The 25772-nt window shown below is 44.5% G+C and overlaps 1 protein-coding gene across 1 annotated transcript; it reads right to left on the bottom strand.

The window, feature by feature from the left end:
• Positions 1 to 1976: 1976 nt before the first annotated feature.
• On the bottom strand, positions 1977 to 25445 carry RD3 (RD3 regulator of GUCY2D). The gene is made up of 3 exons (XM_082306957.1): positions 25318 to 25445; positions 15401 to 15710; positions 1977 to 7767 (listed from the first exon to the last, which is right to left on the bottom strand). Exons 2-3 carry the CDS (start codon positions 15694 to 15696, stop codon positions 7470 to 7472), a joined length of 594 nt encoding a protein of 197 aa, XP_082163083.1. The 5' UTR covers positions 15697 to 15710; positions 25318 to 25445; the 3' UTR covers positions 1977 to 7469.
• Positions 25446 to 25772: the final 327 nt, after the last annotated feature.

The raw sequence follows: 25772 nt of genomic DNA, 5'->3' as shown, positions 1-25772 counted from the left end.
TTGTGTGTGTGAGTCTTCCCTATCACACGCACTTTCTCTGTCCCTGCACCATTTCCCATTCTGGGAACCATGCAGAACTCAACTGAATTTTTTTTTTAACAACAGAAATTCCAGAAACAGAAGTCACTGGGGTGGGCAGGAGAGGAAGGATATATTCTCTGAGCTGCTGCCGCCATGCCTATCCTCTTCGGCACCATTCTTTCTAACTATTCTATCCCATTTACAAAAAGTCATGCCACAAGCAGCAGAGTTGGTAAGACTTGGTCCCTTGGGATTTGTGCCTGTTGCTCTTTAAGCCCTTGCTACTACACTAGCTCTGCCTCCCGCTTGTACGCTGTAGTTAGGCAGGCATAAATGTAAAATGGCTGTGTGGTTTTCATCGGTCCCGTGGTGGAGGGTGCTCATTTGGACCACCTAGATCTAGTGAGTAATTGTCATGAAGCAGGAAAGGAACCAGGTATTTCTAAAGATCCCTCCACAATTGATACAACTGATAGTAGTCCCAAAAGTTATCAGAAGGGGATGGAGCACAGTTACATAAGTTTCTTATGCAGGGAAAACACGCAAAAACCCAAACATGAAAGAATGGTTGATGCAAGTAATTAAGTGATTCAGGCAGTTCTCAAGGGCAATGCAATTCTTTGTTACTCTTGTTTCCTTTATGATTTGCCTGAACTTGACTTCTTTGCCCGTGCAAAAATGTACAAGAGATCAAGATGAGAAAATACTTATAAATACCACTTTGTCTTGGAAGTACTTGCCTCCGCTGGACCAAGATGTATCATCCTGCAGTGCTGAGCAGGGCTTGCAATTTTGGTATCTGTTCAATATTTAGTATGGTTAAACTTAGGCAAGTTGTGCTGTTTTGATGTACTTGGATGTTTCATGCTGCAGGAATATGTGAGCTTCCGAGTCATCCTCTGCAGCAGGGAAAGCTGAGTGAGCTTTATATGCGGGGGAAAAGCAAGAGGTCAGAGAGGCTGAAGGAACTGGCCCTGGGGTCACCTGCTGAACCTGCCCTGGTGAGGTGGGGGGGGGGGGGGGGGGGGGGGGCGGGCCTTGGCCATGGGATGGAGCTCTGATACGCTTTGCTGTACATGTTAAATGTACTCCTGGGCTTTGCCGTGCATATTGAGAAACAAGTTTCCAAAGTCCTCGCTCAGCTCTCAAGGCTGGAAGCTCCACTTTCATTTGGGCACTCCATGCAATGGCTGGATTTTCAGTGGTAGTGAATCTTTCTGAAGGATATGAGGTCCTGGGCACACCTGAAAATCCTCCAGTCTGCTACTTGGTTATATTTGAAGCTGTAGGGTGATAAGCTTTTGAGGAGCTGCTTCTTAAAATTACTGGCAAACACCCAGCCTTCTAGTTCCATCTCTGGACAAAATGAATCGTCAAAATTACTGTCCACTGTAGACATCGTGATTTATTTGGCTGTTGACAACAGCTATTTTTTTCCCTGCCTGTTTGATTTCGGTCTTAAATTGTGATTCACGAGTGTGAAACATCTAGTGTTTTCTGAGGGAAGGGCAGAACATGGTGCTGAGGGCTCTAAGGAAGCATGCTTTGAGCCTTTTCAAGCAGTGTGAAGAACATCATTAACATCCAGCCTGATAAGTGTACGTGGATCACAGAGGCACAATGTTTAAGATGACAACTGTTCCGATACCAGCATGCTGGCCACTGGTGCAGCCAATAAAGGGCCAAACGCTACAGCTGACATCAGTTGTGTTCATTTTGCTCTCGATTCGTGAGTTGTTCTCTGGGTGACAGTGATGTGAGAGAAAGGTAGCGCGAGAGCGAGGAATCTGTTTGTCAGGAGAGGCCTGGTTAGAAAACTGCTGTTCCCTGGTTAAGCAGTGCTGGGAAATCTGCCAGCAGGTGGCACTGCTGTCCAGCTGCACTGTCACAGAAATGTGATTTTTTAAATTTTTTTTTTTAAATCTTTGGACATCATTGGCTTTGCACTTTTTTATTTTGAAACCCTATAACTAGCCTGCAAAGACCTAATTATGTGTTGTTTATGGGGAACACTTGTTACTGCTGTCCTATGAATTTCATCCAGTCTTTGTTCATCTCTTGCTCTCAGCTGTGCTGTGGAGAGACAACAGTCTCTGCTGCTGGTGCTTGTGTGCCAAAGGCAGAAGGAAGCCTTTAACTTCTAAGTAGTTGAATGCAACAGAAGCAAGTTGCTGAGAGCCAGCAGGGACCTGGAAGGACCAAGTGTTCTTGCACCATCCCTACCTGGGGCTGCTGAGTTCTTCAGAAACTGCACCCTGCTCTTCTCCATCTCTTAAATAATTTCAGACCTCCAGTGCTAGAATATAGGGAAAAAAAATAAAACAAAACCAACCGAGGAGTATTTCACTGTCACTGCTTCATACCACATCTGGTTATTTAAATAGCCTTCAGGCTAAATTAGGTGCAATCTATTGCTTTAGGCAGCCTGGCACGGCAGAGAATAAGGTTGGGAAAGGTACTGCACATGGACTGTGACCTGATTGAGGCCTCTGAGAATATGGCATTGCGATCACCAAACAGGTATAACTGATTACATTCTGAGAGTAGATACTCTGATGTAGCAAACACACATGCTCTTTCGCACACTTCTGCAGTATCTGCTACTGGGGCGATTTGATTTATTTGGTAGAGGCAAAATTTGAGAGGCAAAATTATGACTAAAATATAGAGGCGAGATGCTATAATGTTTATCTAGCCAAGACCCTAAGAATTTATAATTGTATGAAGTGTACAGTATACACAGATAACTGTAAATAGCCACATAATTTACTGTGCTTCTTGTAGCCCTTTTCCTCACCTTTCTGTCACATTTATTAAGATCTCATCCTGCAAAGATTTTCCCTTAGTTTGAGAATATCTTTGTGCAGCAACTGCACAGAAAATACATGGTAGTCATTGGGAGACCTGGGCCCGAGACCCAACTCTCGAGGCCAGCACAGTAGCTTTCTGATGTAAGCCAGCTTGAAACATGGCTTGTCTGATCATACAAAGGGAACAAGAGGTCCCTTGTGCTGACAGCCCACAGCACGGACGGCAGTACCAGGGAAAGGCAGGCGCCGTCATTACGATGTCTCTGCCCGGCACGGGTGGGTGGAACTGAGGGAGGCTTAATAGCCCTGCCTCTGTTGCAGGGCACAACCACAAAGGCATTGACTCACGCAGTCCAGTGCTTCTCAGAATGCGTTTGGGGCAAAACTACAGTGCGTTGTCCTTTATCAGGGAGGTGTAGCAGAAGACAGGAATATCAGAATGGCCATCCAGTCAAGGCCTAGGCATCCATAGTTCTCTTCCTGGGAGAGGCCTATAGCAATGTTTTTGGGGAAGAGCTTAAGCAACGACACAGAGAGATTTGCTTGTCCACAGCGTCTGGCAACGAGTGGCTTAAGCCCTCTGCTGTGGGCTGCATCCTGACCACTGTGGTTTACTGACCCTCTCAACTCACGTAGTCCCATTTTGGAACCACTCATCTGTCTGATCTCCAGGATGTGCTGAGCAATGCAATCCATGCTTCAGTAATACTTTGTGTGGGGAAAAAAATGACTTCCTTTTGTTTAACACATGCACGCTTTGCATGTACAGTGCTTAGCAGAGCGAGCCCTGAGCCATCTGGGGCCATCTGCTAATATTAAGGTGTTCTAGTACCCAGGATCAGGTACAGAATCAATAGGAGTGACTCAAAAGTATCTGGAGACAAAACATGCATTTTGTCACTTTTATCTGCTCATTTCATGGTAATACTCATTAATGTAAGACGTGCTTGGAAGCATGTTGATGAAGACTTCAATTCAAGGTTGTATCTGTAAACCACTTAGCTTCAGAGAATTTCAGACCTTTGCAGTTGTTTAATCCTGGTTATTTATTACCTCAAATCTTGGGATCTGTTTGTAGAGGTAGCAAGATAGAAGGTAGGCGGCTGCATTTATAGCCTGTAGAGAGGACGGGGTTTTTTTGTTTAGATCAAATGACTTTACCATTCTTGCCTTCCTCCTTTGATACATACACAGTGCACAGGAGAGCAGTGGAACAGCTGTTGTGTTTGCCTAGATGTGGACAGATTGTATTTCAGGAGATCTTTAATTAAAGACAACAAGTACAAAAAATTGTTTTATATTTCACAGCTTTGCTTTAATTCTCTGAGGTTCCATGATGAAATGTATAAACAGTGCAATCTCAGCAAACAAACAGGTATTTCCTGCGAAGCTTACTCCAATTCCCCATGGCGTGATAGCTGTCTGAACTATATGCTGATACGGGTGAGGAACCTCACCTCCTGCACGCCTTTGTCGGCTACCACAGCCTGTGGGCCAGGCTCATCTGTAGAAGCCATAGAAGCAGGGCTGCGTAGTCTCTCTCAGGTGAGTAGGGACTCGGAGGAGTGTTAGCCCCTTGAAGCTGAGCAGTGCAGCTGAGCTGCTATAGAGGTGTTGCCATTACTTGTTAGCATGTATAGTAAGTCTAGGACTGCTTTTTCCTGGGTGTAACAACGTCCTTTGGACAGCATAACACTATCAGCAGTTGAGCAACAGTGATGCTCTGGGCTGATACCAAAATCCTTGCTCAGTGTTGAGAGAATGATTAAGAATTTAGAATGATTCTTGTTCAGTTCACTTGTTTGTTTGTTAATGATGTTGTGCTGCTATTTCACGTTTTATTCAGAAGGTCACAGTCAGTCTCCAGCAGCTGGCTACAGGCAAACATGATACTACTTCCATACCTTTAAGAGTTCTAGATAGCATGTAGTAAGAATAGAAACCTCATAGCTTGGTATCTGAATATCCGTTTATCATCAGATGCTACTGTGAGCCCAGTGTAACTTGCAGAAGAGGTACAGGGTGAATGATACTGTTCCAAAGTTTGGATTACCTTTTATTGTGGAAATAGAAATTATAGGTAAGTTGAGGCAAAACAGCTGTCGCTGGCACTGCCACAGCCACAGCCTGGCCTCCATAACATACATGGCTTTGACCAAAGGTCAGATTTGTCTCCCTTTCCTGGCTGTTAAATGAGAATGGTATCTGCTAGCTGGAGGTTGTTAATGAAGGACACAGTATGAGCACAGGCTGCTGTGACAGCGTGAACACCCTTCAGGTGATTTCCTTGGCTTTGTACATTGGTGTAGGGAAGTTAGTTATTCCTGATTCTCCTTAAGAAAGAGTGAGCACATTACAGACACTGTACTGTAACAAAGAGCTGTATGTCGGTGTGTCAGAATGTCCCATCTCTCCCAGCAGTCCATCAAATATTGCATCAATACAGTCAATACTGAAGGTATCAAAATAGAATGAGTGGAAATAAAATTACTACAGAGCTGTAGCATGAAATTCATGAACTCATCTTGGCCTTCAGTACCATGCAGTGGCTTGCCAATATATATAAAAAAGATGGTTAACTTTTTTCCAAACAAGAATTTTTCTGCAAATTGTGGTGATCCCTTGCTAGAGATCCCACATCTTCTAGACAGCTAAGGCTATGCTAACTATGTCAAGCCTTTGCTTTTATTTCATATACACAATCACATTACTTCACAAGGACATACAGCTGAAAAACACCAAGCTGATTGTCGGAAGGCTTTAAAGTCTCCCTTATGGACCTGGAGTTGAAATAGCCCATCCCAGACTGGATGCTGTAATTGGAAACCCTGAGTTTTTGCTTAGAAGTGAGCTTCTGCTTTCTGTCCCTAGGAGGGTTGCTGGCAGCAGAGTTTACCAAGGGACTAGAAACTACAGCCTGGTGCTAGTAAGAAAGCCTTGTGTTCAATCTTAGATAGCCCAGAGGGGAGAAAGGAAGAGCCAGAATCCTACAGTCTTAGAGAGCTCTTCAGAGTTGATCTTGATCTTTGATTTATGCTGCCCTCCCCCATCTCTGGGAGAAACTGCACAGTTCTACTCTAGGACAGATTTCATGTGATGGAATTCTTCCCAGAGTTGGCACAGCTTCAAAGGGTTTTATCTTGGCTGTAGTACCCACATGCTGCTGCAAAGGTCCCCAGGGAAAAGTCAGAAACGGGCAAAATAACAACAAAGCTACAGGGTTCTCCAGGAGGCTATACCCCACTGGGATGACTCCCCAAAAGCCAGCCATACAGGGAAATCCCTCTCTTCCTTCCCCATCTCCCATTGGTCACCACAAAGCTTTCTAGCCCTTGGTTTCTCTACAGGACCCATGATTTTCACAGCATGCCATTCTCTTTCCATTGCTGGTGAGAGCACTCCCTACAGATGCTGAGTTAGGGCCCCAGTAGCTTTTCCTCAGCAGCCTTTTCCTCTTTCTTCAAGGTCTCAGCAGAACCATGCTGGCCTACAAGCTACTCAGTTTGCATTAAAGATTCTTTTGTAATAGTATCAACTCACTGGCCAGCAGCCTGTGATACTGGAAAGCTCCCTTGTGAGTGCTCATGAGAGAAGACTGAGGACACAAACCTTCATCTACTAGAGCCTTTTGGTCACTCGCAGCAGCAGCTTGTTAAAATTATCTCAACTACTGCAGCTGTACAAAGGGCCCTGTAGATGAATGCTGATTCCCTTCACCCTTCTCTGTACCTTCTCTGGACATTGATACTTCAGTACTCTTTCAGGCTTAGCCATAAACATTAATTTTGGCCCACTGACTTATGACTGGGATGTGGGGAGGAGCACTTACCTCAGCAACACAGAACACTGAGGACCAAGAACAGCGTTTGACAGGGCACTGATGTATCCGCCTGTATATCTACACAGCAGGTTGTTACATTTCTATCTACTCTGCAGGTGCAAGGTTCAGGGGGTTCTGCCTGCACAAAAGAGAAAATAGCCAAGAAACCTGAGCATGCATAAACTAGTTGTTGTGGAATAATATTGCTCTTTCATCTCAAAAACCTTGGGTCTGTTTCTACTCAGGTTGGATTGCTAATTGTCAGCAAAAAGCTGATCAAGAGCAGCGCTGAGGTTACCTGTGAAGTTTCTTGTAGCACTGGGGAAGGTTATTAGTTGGAAGAGGAAGTTCAGTTCCAAATCAGATACTAGCTTTAACTCACAGGCCTGATCCTGCAAGCCTTACTCATGTCAGTAGCTGTCTTGCTTTCAGCAAGATTGGTCCAGCCAGCAGCTCTCGCTAGCTTGGGCCAAAAGCTTTTATAGATAACTACATCCAGGCTGGGGGCGGGGGGAAAGGAGAAGACAGACATCACAAAACTAATTAATTTTCCACAAGAAAGCAGTAATAAAAATGAGATAGTAAGTGAGCCTTGCCCTTAAGGTTAATGACTAGCCACTAAATTAAAGGAAAGGCTAGCATGTTTGGTAATAAATTGTCACACACCACGGGCATCAGCAGCAGTTACTATGGACACAGCTTCCAAGAGAGAGACAGGCAGGAAGAGAGAGCTGGAACAAAGAAGAAACAGTAGAGCTAAAAAAGGGTTAACTGGGATTTTGAAAGATCACTGTCTAAAAACCTTGTTCAGTATAGAGTCAGTAATCCTTGGCATTCCGAAATTCTGGCATGCTCCAAACCCTCCTGGTAGGCTGGGTGCCCCGTTCCACATCCTCAGAGATGGTCTTGATGTCACTGATGAATGGGGAAATCCTGGACCGAGATTTAAATGTTGTTAAGGAGAGGCTGGTTTTGTTCTTTGTGTTCCATTGCCTGGCTAGCTTCTTGGCCTCTTCCTCCTCTTTGATCTTCTCTGCAGCTTCCTGCAGGACAGAGCGGAAAAGCCGGGATACTTCCTGCACTTCTGGTTCATATTCAGCAATGAGTTGCCGGAATCTGAAAGCACAGTCAAGGCACAGCTTTGATTAAAAACATGAAGTTAGGGATTGCTGCCAAGTCACTGTGCTAGGCTTGGAACTTGCACTCTCCTGCAAAATGGGACTCCCTGGACTGAAGGAAGGGAACAACAACAGGGAGAGGCCATGAAGATGATAGGCTCAAGGTCTTTAAAATCACAAGCAAGACAGAGAATGTAAGGAAGCAATGAATCACCATTTCTCATAAGCACAAGAAATAATAGGGAGCACCAAACAAAGCTAGAAGGTGGCAAGCTTGAAACCAAAGGAAGTGCTCTTTTCACACAACACCTATTAAATCAGAACTCAGTGCTATCAACAGCTTAAGAAACAAAATGATTAGACAAAGTTGTGGAAAATGTCCCCATCGCTGCTGATGAAATGTGATTGTCCAAATGCAAATCCTTGCTCAAATAGTCCTTGCACTGCTGCTTACCAGAAGCTGAGGATAAACGAGGGGAAGTCCCACTAGACTTCCCCTGTTTCCAGTTGTCATCCTCCATAGCATTACCCAACGGCCACTAGACAAACACAAATCCTGTAAAGCTCTTCTTTGTTATATGTTTGATAGTCTCTCAATATTTAAATTTCAGAGAAGTGGTATTTCATCCTCCTATGGCTTTATGTAAGATAATGGATTTGCTCAGCTGGTAACACCTTGATTGGCAGCACGATGCTGTATCTAATTAGACAACTGTGAATTACGCCAGTGCCTTCTCAGCAAAGAGCTCAAAATGTGTATCAATGTATATTAAGCTAGCTTAATACCAGGGAGGTGAAGAATTACCACTGTTTATGTTGCAGGTGAGGAAGATGAGATGCAAAGTAGGATAGTTCTCTTGAAGTCACTGAGAGGGTCACTGGCTGGGCCAAGAAGAGAACATACCATTCCTGACACCTTGTTGGGTGGTTTGATCCCCAGCCTGGAGAGTGTGGGATCCCCTCCCAAGGCTCACACACTGGTCACAGAGATTCTAGTTGGTCCGTAATAGTATGTGTTTATGACAGATGGTAATACGGCTACTTTTCTAATAAATATTCCGTTCTTAACATAAAAATTGTATCTACAAGCAGACACAGAGCTAAACTAGTACTTCAATAAAATCCACGTATTTATACTTAACAGAAGCTAAAGTGTATAAAGTCTGTGAGCATTTTGATATTTTTCTCCAACAGAACTGAACGAGGATGGAAGACAGTAGGATTGCATTTAAATAAGCCTAATAGGGCAGAACCCGATAGAATAAGATCCTGCCTCTTGGTTTTTTTGAAAAGCCCTAGGAATGTAACAAGGACTTTAGTGCATTATGGAATTGCACTGCTTAATGGTGTGCCAACGGGTACCCAAGATAATAAGGACAGAAAGAAAACCAGAGATATAACAAAAAGACTCTTTGTACATTTATGCCTTTTGACTCTTGCTGTGGAGGCCTGGTATTGGACGTACATCTTAACATCATGCTGTATCCCAGATATTTCAGTGTGCTGCTCTCACAGCAAGTATTGGCAGCTACGTGTACAGCTGTGGAGACACCAGTACCGCCTGCTGAGGGAACTCAGTATCAGCAGAAGCACCAGTCCCTTTCAGGGTCACGCTAGAGGAGTTTGACACAAAACCTACCAAAGTCACCAAGATGTTCCTTAACCATTTCAGTTGCTTTGGATGAATTCCTAATCTCCTTCCTCCATTCCCCCACCAGAAAAACCTCTCAACTTTGAACATTTGGGTCCAAAAAGCCTCTGAGGCACTGTAGTTTACACTGGTACATAAGTACTTACACAATGATACTAAACTGAATTGTGCAGAGCCTGTAAGAGCAAGAGACTAGGTCTTGCTGAGGTTTAGCACATAACAGCGGTAACAGATCTGCTGTACACTGCAAACATCCTTTCTGCCTTCTGAGGAGGAACTTCAGTTGCATTATCAAAGAGCCAAAAATACAGTTTTCACAATAAATATGCTTTTCCCTTTATCCTAGTCAGAAGCATAGACAGACGAGTCCATCGAAACCCAAGTCTTTGCAACATTATTATATTATTATACCAGGGAAAGCACCTTCAAAGGACTTTTATTGCAGAGGTGAACTGAATGACTCATTCCGTTATTTTATCTCCATGTATATTTTAAAGAGAGATGCTGGCATATTATATATATCTATCAGTACATCCTCTTCTTTTGTATTGGCAATTGTGCACCCAAAAGGCCTGTCGGCACTGCCTCCAGTTTTAGAGGCTGTGTGTCATACTGCTGGATTGTGGCTCCAGAGCAGGCAGCAGAGTGTGTCAGGCTATTGTTACTGGACCAGTGACTAGATCTGAGAGCAAGAGGGAAAATGGGTGGTATGGCAGCAAATTGACCCCCTGAGCACAGAGCTCTAATGCTAATGCCCTGTGTTGCTAATAACACTCCCAACCAATCTAGCTGAAACAGTTTTCTAAAATCAGTGTAACTTTCCGCCTTCACACCTATCTGCCTGTTTGTTTGCACCCTTTGGCGGCAAGAATTGTTTTGTGAACTCTGCTTTTGCTGTTAAGATTTACCTCTGACTTTTCAGGACCAACACAAAAACTACTTCATATGGAATTGAGCAGGTCTAAGAAACAAAGAGAGAGCAATCCAACAGACTGTCTGCCAGTCACGAACCCAAAGGAAAGACACTCTCATTGAGATGGAGAAGGGAAAGGGGGGGGCCGTTCCTCTCCCTCACTAGAATGAATTGACTTTGCCCCTTTATTAATGCCCATGTAACTTTAGTACCAGCACATTTGTGTAAAGGACAACCCACCTATGAAGTCCAAAAGGTGTGCAGGCAACAAATATTTCTCAGCAGAAAGGATGGACAGGTTATCAGGTGCTGAGGTCTAGCTCAACAAGCCTGTGTGTCAGAAAATAGACGATGTTTGCTGCAGCCACCTATGCATAATGGAAGCCATCTTCCCCAGCTATCAATGAAAGCCACTTGATGTGCTGGATGATCCAGCAGGCTGCTCTCTGCACAAAACACGCAACATATGAAAACAGAAAAACCACTGGAATCAAGGAATATGTGCTTGTATCCTGGGAAACAAACTCCACACAAAGCTGCTCAGTGGAATTAAGCACACAAAATTGCACAAGGCTCACCTATCTCCTAGCACAGGTTAACGCCCTTACACTTCTGCATGGAATAGTTTCAAACTAGGCCACTGCACAACCATATCTAGAAATCCCTCAACAGGGTTTCCTTACTCATCAGAAAAGTATACCTATCTATCTTATTTGTGAAACAAGTTATGATACTACTGGTAGCTAACCTGTAATACATTATGCAAGTCACACAGTCTTGGATGTGACTGTCAAGAAAACTCACCTTGAGCCAGTACAGAAGCCTGGGGAGCACTTATATGCACACATAGGGACAAACACATTCCCCAGTCCAGGCTGTGCTTTAATCACAGTTCAAACAAATTTGTTCTTTAAATTGTGACCCTTCCGTTTCCTCATATGGATATTAGATTTTAAGAATGTGGCTGCACTGGCTCATACTGGCACTGCTTTTTTTAAAGCACTGTCACCTCTCTATGTTATTCTGTAGGTCCCCAGTTCAGTAGGTTTCCTAAGTACAGCCTGAACTTTAAAGACCCGTTAAATCCAAGGGAAGTCCATGGACTTAAACAATATGCTTATAGTTCAGTGTACTCCTGAGTGCCTGTCTGAACTGGGAGCTCTAAGTAGATTTAGTCATTCAAAAAAAAACATGGGGTGCTTAGTGCTAATAATTAGCTGCTGACTCCTGAATCTATATTTTGAGCAGGAATTCTGGTTATATTGTAAAGCTATGAATAGCTTTGCTAGAGAAAGCTACTTGACTCCCAAAGGACTATGGCATTCACACTAACTGCAACACTCATGTCACATCACCTCAAACTTAAGCTCATAATTGTAAATAAATCCATTTCTGATTTCAGTCATTTGTCTGATATTCAAGCATACTAGGAAGTCTACTTCAGCTACACACAATCCTTAGAAAATTTACAGTCCTTAGCTTGTGGTATTAATAACATCTCAGATCACCAAAATGCAGGTTTACATTTCCATATTAGGGTTTTTTGTTTGTTTCTCTCTGGGCAGAGAAGGACAGAAACCCACTTCTGTTTCACTTTTGCTGAAACGGAAAGAAATGAAACAGACCATAACAAGCTCTGATTAGAGCTAAAGCTCTGAGTACAGATGGCAAAAATCTAGCATTCTGTATTAGCAAGCTACTAGTCTACTCATTCAGTTTAACCATGGCAGTTAGGTACTAAAAGGGCCTCACCAAAATCACTGTCACTTCCTTCAATTCATGAGGTGAATCAGAGTCTCCAGGTATCTTCCAGAATTTCAAGAGACTCAAAGAAAAGTTTCTGTTGACCCAAAATACAAAACAGGTAAACTGGATCTTGAAAAACCCCCTCCCGTTTAAGAAGTGCTCCTTTCCAGCCTCCTCCATATCTAAAGAAACAAATTCATAGAAACTCTGCCTCTCAGTAGATGTGACTGTAGCCACAGAAAAGGACAATTTGGATCATCATTTAGACCTTTGCAGAATAAAGTGACATCTCTGACAACTCATACAAAAATGTTTTGTTCTCACTTTGACTCTGAGCTTAGAATCTCTTCAAAGAAGGAGACCTTGCATGACACAAACAAAACAAACTCCACAGTCTTGCAAGATGCATGCTACTTGTGTTATTTAAGTATTACATGCTTGTTGAGTACATCAGAAAGGACTTCAACTCTTTAAATATCTAAGATGGAAGGGGAAGGATCAAGCTTAATATTTCAGACAGAACCAAGGGCTTCAGTAAGGTCCATGCTCTGCATTTGAATTTCCAAATGCAAGTTTGTAGAGTTTTTTTGGTGGAAGTTTTTTCTAAAAGTTACTACATATTAGAAAGTCACAGGTTATTCAAGAGGAAACATCAGCAGTGCGATGACCTTGTGATTAAAGTGGAAATGTGAAGATTTCAGTTGAATTCCTATTATACTCATCTTGTGCAATTTTGGGGAAGTTTCAATGTCATCTCGCTTTCTGAGAGGAGAATTTATCCAATTTTGGCTGTCTTTTAGTTAAGATTGCATGCTCCTTATTTCTCCTGTACATTTTCGGCTCCTAGCATGGCAAGGCCCATTCTTTCTCATTGTTTCCATGTCAGCAGTGAAGATTTCCAAACCACAGAGCTCTCGGTTAGAAGGTAGAAGAGTGGTCAACTGTTCACATTTCCAACACAAGAAGAAGCAATTATTGAATAAAACAAGTGCACATTAGTTTTAGACAAGCAAAATACAGTTTTCTATAGCAGAGTTGTAGTTCAGATGTGGAACTCTGCCACGGGGTGCCACAAATGCTAAAAGTTTACATGAGTTCAAAAAAGAAAAGCAAAACCCCACAACCTGAACAAACTACTGAAAGAAAAAGCCACGTAGAGCAATTATGGACAGAAGGACCACTTCTGGCTCAAAAAGTCTCCAAGATACAAGGCACAGTAAGTTGGAGGCTATATACAAGATACTGTAATTGCCTGTAGTGTTGTATTTGCTTGCCTTGTTCTTTTCTCTTTTCCTTACACTGATGCTACTGGCCACTCTCTCACATACAGATTGCACATCAGATCAAACAGACCTTTGACCCGATCCAGTTCTGCCATTTTTGTGGCTAGGACATTCCCTTCTCAATCACGGAATTGAACCAACAAAGGATATGCAACCTTATTTTTTTAGTGTGGCTCTGCTAACCATGCAAACTGCATAGTATGGAACAAACAAAAACATGCCACTTCTTGAATCATAGTGTAATACAATTTATGATAGCCTGTAACAGGAATTTATAAGAGGATGGTTTTATCCTTTTTCAACTATGCCCACATAGAGCCCACCAATGTTGCTGAGTATGTTTATCTACTGTCAATATTATGCCGAATCCTGAACAACAGTGAACAACCACTACAAGCGGCACTGAAATCACACATCTTGCATGATCTTAGTTTGAAAAAAAAAAAAAAAAAAAGCAGAGCAGCAGCAAGTTGCATATGGCTCAGCTTAATACTCTTTTCTGCAGGAGATGAGGAACCTTGGGGCCTCCCAACTCCAGTGACTGAAGCCTGCTCTCATGGAAATAACCTGTTTGCCAGACAGGCCTTGCTCAGTGGCCCTGGGGATGGTGAAAATAACTCTGAACCCCAAGGGGTTTGTAGTGGCTTGTTTACAGCATAGCTTGGAGTCACACAAATACAAGGCAGGTGCTGCTCCCAGCAAACTTTCACTGGAGAGAGCTCAGCTACTGAATGATCCCAAATCTCTGATTCTGCCACCATGGCAACCTTTGCAAAAGCCAAAGCCCTGTGCCACCTTGCTTCCAAGGTTCAGCCCCAGGCAAGATGGGAGCTAGAGAGGTAGCTTTGGCATCCTTTCCTGGCCACCCCCACTCTAAGACAAAGGACCAGCTATTTCCAGCCCTCTTACGGTTGTAGTTGAAGAGCTGCAGATTCATTTGTTCAAGGGAAAATAGGTGCCTGCATGTGCAGTGAGGGACTGCAGGGTGCTGAGCACCCCATTGTATATGGCCTGCCAGGACTGTCTTCTTTCTAATGCCAACTGAAGAACATGTTGGAACAGGGGAAGTGGATTATAAAGGCCCATTACACAACTTTGCTTTGGCTAAGGTGGACTTCAGAGTCACTACTCCTCACGTGCACTGTGCTAAGTGAGAGGGTCTAACTTAGAAGAGCCCCCCCAGCCCCAAAGGAAGTCACCTCCCTCCCTTCCAATTTGGATGCTACAGCAGGCTTAGATGTATTTCTGAAGGCATTCCCATAGAAGGTCGCTCAGTTGTCAAGCAGCAATCCTATGTCCAGCACTCGAAAGGCTCAACATCAACAAGGATGCCCCACCTGCATCGTACTCCATGTCAAGGGTGTGGAGGGAGAGGAGGGGAGGGAGAAGCATGCAATCCCTCCTTTCTCTGGGAAAACCTGGCTGACAGGCTGAAAAACACAATAGCACCTTTTGGCTAGTCTGGACACAGGGGACAAGTGCCTCAACAGACCTGCTGGACTGCTTAAATCAAGGAAGGAAGGCTCCAATAAAAACACCAAAGCAGGTTGTTCAGAGGCTGTGCAATCTCCACCCTCAGAGATATTCAACAATGGACAGGACAAGGCCCTGAGCAACCTGATCTAACTTTGAAGTTAGCCCTGCTCCGAGTAGGAGGTTGAAGCACATAACCTCCAGAGGTCCCTTTAAACCTCAATTATTCTAAGATTCTAAAGACTGAAGCAAAAGCCATTACAATACTGAAATGGTAACTGTTCATCAGGCAAGATAAAGCTTCTTTGGCTGCTCAGGAGCATAAAGTACTCAAGCCAGTCTCAGAGGGAAATGGCATTTAGTAACTTTTTGGAGGAAATGATACCATGTTAAACTGACTTAAGACATTAGATTTCCCTTCTTCCACAAAGACACTGTCCCAACATGACTTATGATACAGGATGCCAAGTTTTTGTTCTGTTGGTTCTAACAACTCTTGTTCCTTCCTCACATATCATAGAGAGGGGTAAAGGAAAGGTCTGTACTATCACATCTTTTACTGTACCTGAGTATGACAGGCCCACAGTAGGAAGGATGTATTTTGGTACACATATCCTCCAGCTGCAGCCGTTCTCCTGGGCTGATATCATAGCTCTGCTTTGGGTAGCTGACCAGCCAGCCGTAGTCCACCCCAGTCTTGATCTTGCGATACTCATTCTCCCGCTCTCGCTGCTGCTTCTCTGCCTGCTTGGTCTGCCAGCTCAGCTCCATCATTAGCGTCTCAACCACCATTTCTGTGGGGTTCCTCTGGGAAATGCGGTTTGGGGGCTCATTCCACCTGAACCAGGATGCCAGTGACATAGTGCTCTGTGTGTCTTCATTGGGAGTGGGTTGAGAGTAGGGAGGGAGAGAAAAAGAACAGTGTCATCATCAACACACCTCAGCTGAGAACATTCTCCCCCGCACACCCCTCGAGTCTGTTGTTCACCTAAAAGTGCTACTGGATTAGCCACTTAGAACTAATTGGTGCTGAGCACCTTGAGAAGTCTCACCCATAGCAGCCAACTTGTGCAGAGGGCAAGACAAACTGTGAAGAGGCACTGTTTCCCTTGAACTTCCAGTCACCACATAATTAAAATGACAGTCACAGTTCTTAGGTCTGAAGTCAAGTTGTAAGGATACATTGCTCCCTCTGGGTCAGGCTGGGGAAGCATTCTCCTCCCCACATGGAAGAGCTGGGGCTAGGGCTTGCCTGTCTGAACCCTCATGGGAGGGCATGGCCCCCCAGTGCCCTACATGCAAAAAGTCAACACATGGAGTCAAACTATTCCTGGGAGCCATGCTCTAGCGAGCATCGGATCCTCAGGGGGGAGGGCAGGATAGGTGACCTGGGTAGGTTTGCTGCTGCTGTAACATAAGTGGTAGAGCTCATCTGCACTCAGCTAGTGCTGGCAGGAGCAACAGTTGCATTAACTAGAAGGCCAGGCAGAGCTTTAGCCATTATTTAGCAAAAACATTACTGAATGCAGGAGAGGCTACACCACCTTCTACAAGCTGAAGTCCAACTATCAGCTATGCTGGAAGAGCACACCTTAGGTGCTGTCACCAGCACCAAGGGAACTGAGGCTGGGTTGAGGGAAGTGACAGCATACCAAGGTTTAAACTGTGATTACTTCTAAGTGAGAGGTTTCTGCTGCTGGGGAGTTACCCAGCACTTAGAAGGCAGAACAAACTGCACCAATCAGCTCAGCAAAAGATGGAATTATCTCCCCACCCAGCCAATCCCTTCATGTAGTCACTTCGAGAGGACAATGCATGGAACAAAGTTATTAACTATTGTATTTGTATTGAAACACAATGGAGTCCAAAGCAGGCACTAGGGACCTGAACAGGAGCAAAACAGCATCTGTTTCTTCACACAGCACAGTTCCGTGCCTTGTTGCTCCCTTCCATTAGCCCCCAGGGAGAAGGGGTGGCACAAATAACACTTGCAGCTGGGATTACCAAAAGACTGCTCCTGGCAGCAGCCCAGTCAGGACATGGTGTCAAAAGTTAACATGAGGGCAATGGATTAAAAAGCCTGATTCTGCAGGGCCTGACTAAATCCTCACTACTGAGACACAGACACAAAGATAGATATAAAAGGGAGAAAAATACGCTTTTGATTTAACCTGCCATATTAGGGCCTAGAGCCTTTAGTGACAATGCAAATCACCAGAAGCTCATAACTACCCAGTACTCCCACTAGAGCCGAGAACCATGAGCTCCCAGAGTCCCTAGAAGAGCAATGGTCAATAGGATTCTGCCTTCAGTGCCTCGAAAACCGTCACCATCTGCACCAGGTGAGAAGGGTGCTTCAGTTGCTTTCATGCCTTTATCACTTGCCATAATGTAGCCTTGTTCTCTTTCAAAAATGTTCATATAATGTAAATATGTCACACCATTAAAGGAAAATGCTCCAAAAACCTGGATAGTCTGCACTGTGCTCCAAGTTTGAAACAATTTCAGGGTCTAATGCTTAGGCTTTTCTAGAATCAGGAAGTTTGCCAAACTGCATCAAAGGACTAGTTTCTCTAGTCCTATATCCTACCTCTCCCAGCAAGCAATACCAGTTTCTTCAGAAGGAAGACATAAAAGGGCTGAAAACTTCCACAGGACACAGATCTAGCTACCTAGGTATGTAAGGCCGCAGGTACTCTTCTGAGACTGTATAAACATTAACACCTTTGCTAGTTTACAGTGCTTATACATGGGGGATTGCTGTAGTGACTGTTTTCGCCCTGGAGTACCAGCCATGATTATCCTTATGATAGCAGCCATAGTCAGCAGCTGCTGGAAGTAATCCTGCTCTTATCTCATTTCTGTGCTCTGTAGGAGGAGGAGCAGCAGGTCCTTTCATTTGTTTTCATTGCCAGGGTGACTCCAGCTAACAGCTCTCAAATCACCACACAGCGCTCTGGCTGCCTGCTGCTGACTTACTTGCCCCAGGCACTTGAATGAACTCAGGCTGGAATTGATGTGCTGACAGCTTCAACTCCATAATCCCACCATCCTAACATGTACCTGGATCTTGCTACATGGCCTCCACTCACCATTACACATTATTAAGGACGAAGATCCTTAAATCTTAAGACCTTTTCCTTGGTCTTATCACTCCTTATGTATCACATGGGTAAGCCCTCTGCTAGCAAAAGTGAGTAGCAGAACAGATCATAGGTTGTTGTAAAAGATTTAAGTCTCCTGTTTCTTTTCAGCTTATGTGACAATAGCATTTTTTCATAAGCTTTTACAGGTATCTGACCAATTAAGGTATCATTATTTCCATTTGCACCTTCACCCAATGAATGTGAGTGTGGTCTTCTGAATTTTACCAGCAAAGAGTTAGCTTACTTTGCTTTTATTCTGGCTATGACCTGGTCTTACATAGGTTTAACTCTGCTGACTTCAGTGGAGTTAGGGGTAAATCAGTATAAAGCAGTATAACAGTGAAGCTGAGGAATGTCGTTCCAGCTCTTCCTAGATCACCAGCTGTTTCATTAGAAGAGGAGCAAGAGGGGAATTTAGTGGTCAGAACTGGGAAAGACAGCAAGGAGACCTGGGCTCTCATTTGACCTACCCTGGCTTTCACACGGTCCTAGGCTGTTCTTACTGCCTTCGTGTTATCATCTCGCACGTCTCCCTCAAAGCAAGTAAGTAGTTCTGCATGAGGAGAACCATTTTACCTAGCACTAGTATTGCAGAGTACAATCGGTTAGAAAAATATTTTGGACACCTTGTCTGAGCAAGGCCTGCTGAACCTGAGCTTTGCCCTGTCCCAGAGCTTTCATAAAGCACAGGTAACAGGCAGATTTGCTTTTGATATGGGAACATGGATACCACTGATTCTGAATGGGGCTTCCACTTCTCTCCCATACGTTACTTGAAAAATCTGCTTCCACATGAGAAGAGTATAAAGTAAGGCAAGCACCTCATCTGCAGTTTAAATGGCCTGTTCTCAAATGAAGGAAAATCCTATCCAAGCATTTCATGCACACTGGCAGCTTGTGCTGGCTGTTCCTAAGGGAGTCTTGTTTGTATGAGATTGTTTCCTTCCCCATCTCTCATCCATCATCTCCTCCTTTTGAGAGCTGGAAACTGGCCATCTCTATTTAGTAGGCTTGACAAGCCACCACTCTTCCCACTACTGGTCTTTGCAGCCTGCAGAAGATACTGTGGCCTCCATTAATTGTAGCTTCTGTTTTTAATTTAAAGTTCACATGCAGGCTAATGATTAAATGACTCAAAATGGCTTTCCTATTAGGAAAGGCTCAAAGGACTGTTCGGCAGGATGTGGGCAACTAAAGGAAGGCAAAAGTTTCAGCCTGACCTTCTTATTGGGGAAAAGGACAAATTTACACTTTGCAAGCATTCATGTTAAAATTATTAAAAGAAAGAGACACTGCCCCATCTGAATACAGATCTTTATGCTGTACAATTAGTCCATTTTCTGATTCCTCGTACGAAGCTATCCTGGGAGCTGACATAATCCAGTTGATGAACTACTCTGCTGTTATTTAAGCAAAATTTCAGAGTGGTTTATGTAAGTTCCACTCCAGAAACAGATCTGGGATTCAAGACTTTTGCCTCAATGACCCTAGACCTTTGTCTAGAAGACAAACCTGCCCCTCACACTGTTGATTGCAAGTCTGACCAACCACCTCAGAGTTTTAAGCATACATTTACCTTAGCTATGTTAAAGTCTGGAATACGTTGCTTTCTCTCACACAGCCTCTGAGGGGTTTCTGCAATTTTTAGTGATTGTTAGTAAGTCCCTCTGAGACTTTTTCATGTAAAAGATTCCTGTTAGCTTTAGTTCTAAAGAAGCTCTTTGCCTCTTCCAAATCTCATTTTTGTTCTCCACATTGTCAGCGATTCCTGCATTTTTCTCCTCACGTACTTCACAGCTTTCTCCATTCTCTTCTCATGGCATGTTCTGTACAATTTCACCTCATCTTCTGCTTTTTTACCTTCTCCCGTATTTCCCCATGTGATTTCCTCTTCTTGCTCCAGAGAATGCACCAAAGAATCATGAGAAATATCAAAGTCCACATCCCTGATTCATTTTTTCACCTTCCTAGCTCTTTTACTAACAAAGGGAATATGTGTCTGTAGCTTGCTCTCTGGCTGTTCTTTGGCCAACCAGAGGCTGTTCATGTAACCCGACAGACATCAGTCTCCTTCACGCTCTTGCAGCCTAGATCACCACTTGCTAAGACTTGTTACAGCAGGGCTGCTTTCTGGTAAACTATGAGTCAATCAGCAGGACCTGTTTGCCTTGTAGAAGATGAACTTCTGAGAATAAAAAATTCCCTTTCCATTGATCCTTTTCCTGGTTCCCAGCTTCCAACGCCCTCCAGGACAGGAAAGGAGCAGGTAGAGGCTGGGAAATGTGCATTTGTGGAGAAAAGGAAAAAAACAAAAAAAAATACATCTGGACTCTCTATAAAGGTATGTCCTCAGTTTGACAAGTCTCCTGTGGTTTGCCTTTGCTTTCACAGTCTGTCAGTCCAGAAGTACTGCTGACAATCCTTAGCAACTCTCACTAGTCCTAGGGGTATGGTAGTTGTGTCAGAGCAGAAGGAGAAAAGTCTTAAGGGGCTGGACGAGTTGGAGCACAATCCAAAGTCCAGTGATGTCAATGGAAATGTTGTCACTCAACTGGCTATAGATAGAGTCCCAGGAAATCCACTGTCATCCAGGCAAAGCATACCAACAAACTGGGCTGAGGAGCTGGGAAATGCCTTCCTTCTCTTCTTGTGAGTGGTAGTTTCTTACTACTACAGTCAGAGAGCAGAGAAACAGAATTTTTTCATGCAAGATACCCGCTCAACCTTTTTCCACACAAGCCAGATCAGAGGTTAACAAGGAAAATTATTTCTAAAAGAAGTGGGACAAGCTCCATCCGCAAATTGTGCTCATCATCGTACTTTTTAAAAGACATGCAGTCATGGGGAAAACAGATGATGTGAAACTACTGAGCATATTAATTTTTTTTTTTATTTGCCTCTTCAGTAAAGTTTGGATTACACTATCCAGAAAAGTCCAGTGCCCTTCAGATAGCAAAGGGCATCTAAGTATCTTCCTGGACTGCAACTCATAGGTAGATTAAAGCTGGTTTGGCCACACCCATCTCTGAAGCCTGTATGTGCTAACTGATGCAACATTTAACCAGCTTCTCAGGCAGAATTTGTGGTTGTGGCTATGCTGCTAGCTATACCTGCATGAAATAGCCTAAGTAGTGACAGCATCATAGATGAACCCCAAATTCTATTTCTCCTGTGATAAAGATATTTTAATTTTGTTCCAAACAAAGAATCTTAGCAAGTTCTAATTAAGAAACTGCTGCCAACACCTTCTCAATTTTATTTATATAAATAAAATTTACACCATAAAAAACACCATAGCTTTGTAAAAGAATCCTTGTTCTCTGTTCTCCACTGCTCTTCTGCAGAGTTACTTATCATTATCCTCTCTCCATACAGAGACTTCGAACCTTATCAGGGCCCAAAGAACCCTACTTCCTATCTGTCTAGAATCTCCTTGTTCAGTGACATGGAAGGCTATGGCGTTTACAGCTACTCGCCATGGAAACTATTACAACCTTAGACATCTATCTCCCAAAGCTGCTATGAGGCAATTAATGCTGAAAAAGCAGTAGATAGAGCTTTTCAATCAAGAAGCTTAAAAGCAATGCAAATATCATGATATTAATACAGCAGCATTCCTCATTCTGACATGCAGAATAAAGAGAGAGAACTCTTGGGGACACCCAGGGGTCTGCTTAGAGACCACAGCAGAGAACCTGTGTTTCACTTTATGAGCATACCGATTCTTTTGTTGTGATGGACACAAGCTATTTCTGGACAAAAAAAAATTCACAGTGGTTAAAATACATCCAGGGACATGACCCTGTTACAAGTAGCAAGGAGTTTTGAATAACTGAAGCATAGGAGATCAAGCCAATACTTTAAATGAAACATTATTTATTGTCAAGTCTTCATGGCTGCAGGTGTTCAAGGACAGCAAAAAGAGCCTCACGGCGGTGTCTAAGAGTGAGCTAACCATGACAGGGCACTGTGGCACCCAGCTGGCCCTTGCATGCCAGGTAGTGCCTGTCTGCCCCTAGCAGGGCAGCACTCATGGTCTGACCAGCCTGCTGCAGGCTGACAGCTCCTGCTGCTGCCCGAGTCTGCTTCTGAATGACAAGCGCTCTCAAAAATGCGTAAGAACCATGCTGCCGTTCGGCATACAGTCTAATTTCTATATTAGTTTTTCCTCCAGCAGACTTTGCATTCTCAGCATTATAGAAATGGGCTGGCTCTTTGTCCAGTGTAACTGCCACAGAGAGTTACAAGTCACTTAAGCCATTTGTGAATGCTCACGACTGTAAAAATCACTGCTAGGTAGCATAACAGAAGGACAGTCAGAGCATATCACAAGGTGCTGCAAGACAAAAGAAAAACAAAAGTGGCACCATTTCTACCGAAGGTAAGCTTGAGTGACCTTCTGAAAATACCACAACGGTTATGGTATACGTGGGTATCTCACATTTTCTACAGCTAGCAGAAAAGATTTTTTGTAATGAAACTCCTTAAAATTGAGAACACACGAAAAATACAGCTCTCACTTCCCCAGCATTTGTGTAGTTTTTAATACATTCTTAGAGCTTCAATCTTTTAGAAAACCAGTCTATCATCTGGTGCATTTTACATCTGCACTTTGATTGCAAGAGGGGTAAAGAAACAAGAATCCAGCATGAACTGGGCTCCAAGCTCAGGCATGAATGAGAAAGGTATTTTTCAATCACCTGTCAAAACATGAGGAGAAAAGGTAGCTCGTCTAACTGGTACAGCTTCATGATCTTCAGTAGAGCTGCACTAATATAAAGCAGATTTGCCTCGCTGACATAAATAAAAAAGCTGTGTTGATTAACTCTAGATGAAAATCCAGTCTACAGATCTTAAAGAAAAAGCAAAGGAAGGGCCCAAGAGCTCTACTAATGGCTGGGACTCTCTACAGAAGATAATCTTTGTGTTATCTGCAGAAGCAAAAGGGTGGGTGTTACTCAAATCTGCTTATGAAGCAGAGTAGCATTTTACAGTTTGTCTACTTATCAGAGCAAATGAGTTCCATCTGCTGAGAAACAGGACTATTTTCATGCCAAATTCCCACTGATGCTTTAAACAATATTTTCTAATAGCAACCACAAAAACACTCTATCACATACAACTTATACTGGACTGTTACCTAAACCTACTGAAGCCAGGAAGTTAAAACACACTGATTTGCTCTGTTTGCCTAACTTGTTATTAAAACGTCTGTATTTTGCTCAGATATGGCTATCTTGCTGTGGTGGATCAAACACACCTTCAATTCTGTATCTTACTTTGATCTCTGCAGACTACAAAGTCAGGTTTCCAGTCAGGACAGAGGGACCTAAAGTATTCCTCACCATTCATTCAGCCATGTAAATGAGAGTTCAGAAGGTAACACAGACACATAGCTTTCCTGTTATTAACACTACTCAAACCACAAAAAAGTATTGCTGCAATAAAGCAGCAATAGCATCTGATGGAAGGCTCCAACACAAAAGGCTTTCAAAATTAAAACTCTGAGAGATCCCCAGCTCATCTTTCTCTATTCTACTGTCATTGTAACTACACAACGTTATTAAAGGGGCAGTAATGTCACAAACTGGAGTTTCTAATACTGTCATTCATAGCAGATACTTTATATAATTCTACAGATATAAGTAAGAGCTTGAAACTCAGACCCAAAAGCATATTTCATATGTTGTCAGGTCCACTGAAGTTTGTTTTTTTAATTCATATATTGTGGCAGAGACCAGACTAAGCGCTCTGAAAACAGGTAGGTGAGATGTGCATTCTCTATCCAGATTGAGGACCGATTCTGCCGTGAAAGCAGGAGTAACTCATTGTATCATAAGGTGAGAATGCATTTTAACAGACACCTCTACAATTCTATTCAGTACTGAACCTCAGTTACAGTATCTATAAGAAAGAATATTTACTGGAGATCCCCGAAGTCTGACTCTGTCTCAATTCACTGCAGAACTATTAACCTATGTGGGAGTTTTCCCTGTACTGGAGAATACTAGGACCACTGTTAAAGTTTGGTCCTTGTGACAGGAGTTAAAAATACAGATTGTTTTAAAATTAGCACCCAAAAGAAGAATGCTAAGTTTATAGTTTGAAAACTTAAGCCTCTCTTTGTAGAGCTCACATACAGCATAGGGAGCAACCGGCAGAACTCTGGGAAAGCTCATGTTTTTCTTCCTGCAACAGCTGCATGACCCACCTACAGCCCATCCACAGAGAGCAGCCATACAAGCAGTGAAGAGCACTGCCTTGAGACAGATTTTAATTAATGTGTTAGCATTAAGAGATGCGCGGTGTAGTCTGTCCTCAGTTACATTGCCGTAACTCCAAAGCTATCTGACTGACCTTAGTGGTACCATGCTGGGCTTACTACACGTCGCACTTCCACACTGAAGACACTTAGTAGGGCAGGTGTCTAATCTGAGAGAGTGGCATAAGCATAAGGCAGCATAAACCATGCTTTCCTCCTCGGCCGCCTGTTCTTTAGGTAACCGGTTACCCAGTGCTAGTTCACGCAGGCAGCCCCGCGGTGCCGTGTCCGAGCCCAGCCTGGGAGAGCTGTCGGAGCACCCCGGCCCCCTTCCCTGCCCACCCATCCCGCCTCACCTTTGGCAGCAGCCCCCCTGCTCCTTGTGCAGTCAGACAGACCCAGAGCGAGCGAAGAGGGTACCAGAGAGAGGACGTGGCTTGAAGTCAAGCCCTCCAAACTGGCACAGCAAGCTTAACATTAGGGTATGGATTAGCCCTGGTGACGAGGGATAACAGCTGGGCTTACAGCACTGCTTTTGAGCCATGAGGGCTGGGGCCAGTACCTCTACAAGATACAGCTGCCCGTCAAGAAGCTGACGCCGCTCGACTTCGGCAGACTTCGGTACCTGTTTAAAAATCCCTCCAAAACCTGAGAACTTTGTGGGGTTTTCTACTCTGCAGCTGAGCCGGTGCTCTGAAGAAAATGAGCGTTATTCACGGAATTGGGGCTTTCTGAAGGCACTGAAGCAGGGTCGCTGCCTGACTGCCTCCGCCCCGCGCCGCCGCCTCCCACCCCAGCTCGGCGCCCCAGGGCGCGGGGCCGCGGGCGGCCGTTGGCCCTAACGGCGCTGCCCCGGCGGAGGGCGGGCAGCGCGCGGCCGCCGCTCCCTCACAGGAGCCCCTCGGGCCGGGCGGCGGCAAGCGCAGAAAGCGGGAAACCCCCACCCACCCCGGACCCTTCGCGGCAAGGGCCGGGAAACGCAGCGGTCCCCTCCGCTTGGCACCACCCCCGTCCCGCCGGGCGCCCCGCGGCCACGCAGCACCCCGCCCGCCGGCAGCGTCCCCTCCTCCTTACCGCGGGCCACCCGCTCCCGTCCCGCCGCCGACGCTGAGGCGAGCGGCCGCGCCGCGCCGGGGCAGCGCCGCCTCAACACCGCCCCTTCGCCGAAGTTGAGCGGAGCCGCCGCTGGCCGCCCGCTGCCGCCGGCTTCAGGCGGGCGGAGGCGCGGCCGCAGCTCCCCCACCGGCAGCCGCTGTTGCCATAGCGACTACGCTAAACGGATTGGGCCCGGCCCCGGCCCCGGGACAGCGTCGACCCCTCGCAGGGACTTACCTCTATAGATTAAATTTGCACTGATAAATAACGGCGCAGCCAGTGGATCTGTTTCATTTATTTATCGCCAGGGCCTTCAGGAATAGCTACAGCTGTCCAAGGGGCTTCAGTCACAGAAGTCACACGGGTCTCACTGGGTTTGGAGGGACGAAGAAGGCCGAGGGGTGGGCGTGGGAGCTGGAGGGGCATGGGGGAGG

This window comes from Platalea leucorodia (assembly GCF_965183815.1).
Source record: "Platalea leucorodia genome assembly, chromosome: 3".
Classification (NCBI taxonomy): Eukaryota; Metazoa; Chordata; class Aves; order Pelecaniformes; family Threskiornithidae; genus Platalea; species Platalea leucorodia.
The sequence above is the reverse complement of the archived record's forward strand: the minus strand, read 5'-3'. Positions and strand labels throughout refer to the sequence as shown.

Bases quoted from the DNA above. Each gene is read 5' to 3' on its own strand.
- RD3 (XM_082306957.1), bottom strand. From the start codon at position 15,696: ATGTCACTGGCATCCTGGTTCAGGTGGAATGAGCCCCCAAACCGCATT. The intron at 7,768-15,400 runs GTACAGTAAAAG...CTGTGCTTTCAG, and splicing joins TGTGGGCCTGTCATACTCAG to ATTCCGGCAACTCATTGCTG.